This window comes from Penaeus vannamei, chromosome 35 (assembly GCF_042767895.1).
Source record: "Penaeus vannamei isolate JL-2024 chromosome 35, ASM4276789v1, whole genome shotgun sequence".
Lineage (NCBI taxonomy): Eukaryota > Metazoa > Arthropoda > Malacostraca > Decapoda > Penaeidae > Penaeus > Penaeus vannamei.
In genome coordinates, this window is record NC_091583.1 from 1,077,532 (window position 1) to 1,082,083 (window position 4,552).

The 4,552-nt window shown below is 59.5% G+C and overlaps 1 protein-coding gene across 1 annotated transcript in view; it reads left to right on the forward strand.

Moving 5' to 3' along the window:
• LOC138859313 (buccalin-like) overlaps positions 1-2,451 on the forward strand; it is a 6,320-nt gene extending 3,869 nt beyond the window's left edge. The window contains exons 2-5 of the mRNA XM_070113950.1: positions 832-1,070; positions 1,238-1,546; positions 1,602-2,062; positions 2,328-2,451. Of these exons, the coding sequence (XP_069970051.1) occupies positions 832-1,070; positions 1,238-1,546; positions 1,602-2,062; positions 2,328-2,451 (1,133 nt within the window). The remainder of the gene's footprint in view (positions 1-831; positions 1,071-1,237; positions 1,547-1,601; positions 2,063-2,327) is intronic.
• Positions 2,452-4,552: the final 2,101 nt, after the last annotated feature.

Consider the following 4,552-nt stretch of genomic DNA (forward strand, 5'->3'; position numbering starts at 1 on the left):
AATAATAATGATTTTGATAGAAATAATAATCATGATAATACTAACAGTGATAATAATGATGGTGATGATTATGATGATTATTACAGTGATGATAATGATAGTAGTAGTGCTAGCAGCAGTAGTAACAGGAAGGATGATAGCAGTAGTAATAGTAGTAATAATAGTGTTAACAGTATAAGCTGATGACTATCTTTTTCTTTATTCAGTTTGGCTAATTGTTGATATAGTTTCTCATTATCACCATTACTGATATCATTACCATGACCAATGACTTTCGGCAAAATCTGAAAAAAAAAAAAAAAAAAAAAAATCCCTCTTGGCTGTTTTTCGGACTTGCTGCCTTCAATTTTTTGTTCCCATAGGAAAAAAGTCCCTCTTAAGACATATATATATTTTTAAAGACAAGCAAGGAAAAGAAAGAGATCTGCCTTTCAAAAGTAAATGAGAAAAATCGAATTCTTTCTTCGTTCCCGCAGTCGACGAAAACTTCCCATTTGAAATATATTCTCAGGATAGAATGAAAGATAATCTGAAAAAGATCCCAAGTCGATATTTTTCCCGTTCTCTGATTCTGGCGGAAAAGTGGGAGGAAAGAGATAGAGAAACGATTAAAATCCCCATTTCCGCATAGAAGTGACGCAGGCAGAGAGAGGACGGTTTCGCTGGAGGACAAATCTTAGTCTTGAGTCAAGCGGAAATAACAAGATGTATTTAATCCATTCCTTGTAATACGTTCCACTCTTGAACGTTTCCATGGCCCAGTCAGCCAAAGATTTACGCCAGAGATTAGCAGATTTTATTTCGATTTTTTGACGACTTGCTTTCACTCAGGGCACGGACTCCAGGGCTCGGACTCCAGGGCACGGACTCCAAGGCACGGACTCCAGGGCACGGACTCCAGGGCACGGACTCCAGGGCACGGACTCCAGGGGACGTACTCCAGGGCACGGTCTCCAGGACTCGGACTCCAGGGCTCGGACTCCAGGACACGGACTCCAAGGCACGGATTCCAGGGCACGGACTCCAGGGCACGGACTCCAGGGCACGGACTTCAGGGCACGGACTCCAGGGCACGGACTCCAGGGCACGGACTCCAGGGCACGGACTCCAGGGCACGGTCTCCAGGGCACGGACTCCAGGGCACGGACTCCAGGGCACGGACTCCAAGGCACGGACTCCAGGGCACGGACTCCAGGACTCGGACTCCAGGGCACGGACTCCAGGGCACGGACTCCAGGGCTCGGACTCCAGGGCACGGACTCCAGGGCACGGACTCCAGGACTCGGACTCCAGGGCACGGACTCCAGGGCACAGACTGCAGGGCACGGACTCCAGGGCATGGACTCCAGGTCTCGGACTCCAGGGCACAGACTCCAGGGCACGGACTCCAGGACACGGACTCCTGGGCACGGACTCCAGGGCACGGACTCCAGGACACGGTCTCCAGGGCACGGACTCTAGGGCACGGACTCCAGGGCTCGGACTCCAGGACACGGACTCCAGGGCACGGACTCCAAGGCACGGACTCCAGGGCACGGACTCCTGGGCACGGACTCCAGGGCACGGACTCCAGGGCACGGTCTCCAGGGCACGGACTCTAGGGCACGGACTCCAGGGCACGGACTCCAGGGCACGGACTCCAGGGCACGGACTCCAAGGCACGGACTCAGGGCACGGACTCCAGGGCACGGACTCCAGGGCACGGACTCCAGGGCAGGGACTCCAGGGCTCGGACTCCAGGGCAGGGACTCCAGGGCACGGACTCCTGGGCACGGACTCCAGGGCACGGACTCCAGGGCACGGACTCCAGGGCACGGACTCCAGGGCACGGACTCCAGGGCACGGACTCCAAGGCACGGACTCAGGGCACGGACTCCAGGGCACGGACTCCAAGGCACGAACTCCAGGGCACGGACTCCAGGGCACGGACTCCAGGGCTCGGACTCCAGGGCACGGACTCCAAGGCACGGACTCCAGGGCACGGACTCCAGGGCACGGACTCCAAGGCACGAACTCCAGGGCACGGACTCCAGGGCACGGACTCCAGGGCACGGACTCCAGGGCACGGACTCCAGGGCTCGGACTCCAGGGCACGGACTCCAGGGCTCGGACTCCAGGGCACGGACTCCAGGGCACGGACTCCAGGACTCGGACTCCAGGGCACGGACTCCAGGGCACGGACTCCAGGACTCGGACTCCAGGGCACGGACTCCAGGGCACGGACTCCAGGGCACGGACTCCAGGACTCGGACTCCAGGGCACGGACTCCAGGGCACGGACTCCAGGGCACGGACTCCAGGACTCGGACTCCAGGGCACGGACTCCAGGGCACGGACTCCAGGGCACGGACTCCAGGACTCGGACTCCAGGGCACGGACTCCAGGGCACGGACTCTTGGGGGAGGTCATGCAATATGCAAATGCTAATGCTGTCGTGAGCATGAATAGTTGATTGCGAAAGGCGATTGATATTCCGGAGACGATGCCGTGTTTGGCGTCGTTGTGGAAGGCAAATGATCGTCGAAGTTCAGATGCTAAATCTCTTCCCTTGTTTACACGCGATTTGAAAAATAGGAAAACCATAAACTATGTTACATAAAGTGATATAAAAGAAAGTAAAAGAAAACTCCAAAACTGTCCCAAAATTGCAAAAAAGATTGCAACACCGAAGCTATGTTTATATGTCGCTTGGTGTGCAGGCTTCGTTGATTCTGAGGGCATGCGGTGCATGGTGACCCTTGCCGTCGCGGGGCAGGGCGAGCCATGCACGCTGCAACAGAGCGTCGGGTCGATGGTTGCAGGGCGTCGCGAGTCCCGCCCGCGCGAGAGGCGCCTCGAAGGGCGCCGAGGAACCTTGAGATCAATTCCAATCATCGGGGAACGGCGCGCCTTGCGTCCCTCTGCCTCGCCCGAGTCTCTGCAGGGAGGCAGCGCGACTCGCGGGGCAGAAGCGCCCCTCTCTTCCTCTCTTCGTAGCGAGTTCTTTCCCTCTCCGATTCGTCTTCTTCCCTGCGCCTTCTCCCTCTTCTCCCCGCGCCCTCGCCCGCCGTCGTCGGGGCCTGGGCGCGAGCGAGGGCGGCCCCCGGTCGCGTCCCTTCGCCGAAACGCCGCAGCGACCTCCGGCTGCGCCCCCAGGATCCGCGGCTGGCCGGCCGCCCTCGCCTCCCGAGCGTCCTTCCGGAAAAGCTTCGTCCGCCCGCCGGCGCTCAGCGCGGGCGCGAGCGAGGCCGGGAGAGAGCGAGCGAAGGGCGGCGAGGGCGTGGACGCGACTGACCTTGCTACAGTTCCCGGGGAGGCTGCAGCGATGACCGCCTGCGCCTCCCCCCGCCTTTTTTCTCTTCTTTTTTCTTTCTTCCTCTTTTTTCTCTCCTCTCGTGGCCGAAGTCATCTCCGCGCCCGCCCGCATCCCCCTGCGAGTCCTTCTGAGGGACGGGCCTCCTTCTCTCTCTCTCTCTCTCTCTCTCTCTCTCTCTCTCTCTCTCTCTCTCCCCCCCCCCCCCCCCGAGGCCGCCCACCACTCCCTCTCCTCGGGCGGCGCTCCACCTGCCGGCTTCTGGGCGGGGAGAGGTCGAAGAAAAAGAACATAAGACAATAAATGAAGGAGGAAAGAATGAAAGAAAAACTAAGGAATAAACAACGGACAAAAGGGTTAGAAGATACATAGTACAAAATGATAATAATAATTATAATGATGATAATAAAATATTGACGAAGGCAAAGAAGAAAGATAAGAAAAAAGGGAAAAAACAAAAAACAAGAAACAGCCAGAAAACCGACGAGAACTCGCGGGCGTCTCCCAAAGCGCCCATCCCGCCCTTTCCCTCCCACCCCGCCCATCCCGCCCTTTCCCTCCCATCCCGCCCCTTCCCTCCCAGCACGCCCAGCCCGCTCCTTCCCTCCCATCCCGCCCCTTCCCTCCCATCCCGCCCCTTCCCTCCCAGCCCGCCCATCCCGCCCCTTCCCTCCCAGCCCGCCCATCCCGCCCCTTCTTTCCCAGCCCGCCCCTTCCCTCCCATCCCACCCTTCCTTCCCATCCCGCCCCTTCCCTCCCATCCCGCCCTTTCCCTCCCATCCCTTCCCTTCCCTCCCATCCCTTCCCTTCCTCCCATCCCGCCCTTTCCCTCCCATCCCTTCCCTTCCCTCCCATCCCGCCCCTTCCCTCCCATCCCACCCCTTCCTTCCCATCCCGCCCCTTCCCTCCCAGCCCGCCCCTTCCCTCCCTTTCCCGCGCCTTCCCTCCCATCCCGCCCTTTCCCTCCCATCCCTCCCATCCCTTCCCTTCCCTCCCCCTCCCTTCCCTTCCCTCCCATCCCTTCCCTTCCCTCCGATCCCGCCCCTTCCCTCCCAGCACGCCCATCCCGCCCCTTCCCGCCCATCCCTCCCATCCCGCCCCTTCCCTCCTCCCGCCCCTTCCCTCCCAGCACGCCCATCCCGCCCCTTCCCTCCCAGCCCGCCCATCCCGCCCCTTCCCTCCCAGCCCGCCCATCCCGCCCCTTCCCTCCCAGCACTCCCATCCCGCCCCTTCCCTCCCAGCCCGCCCATCCCGCCCCTTC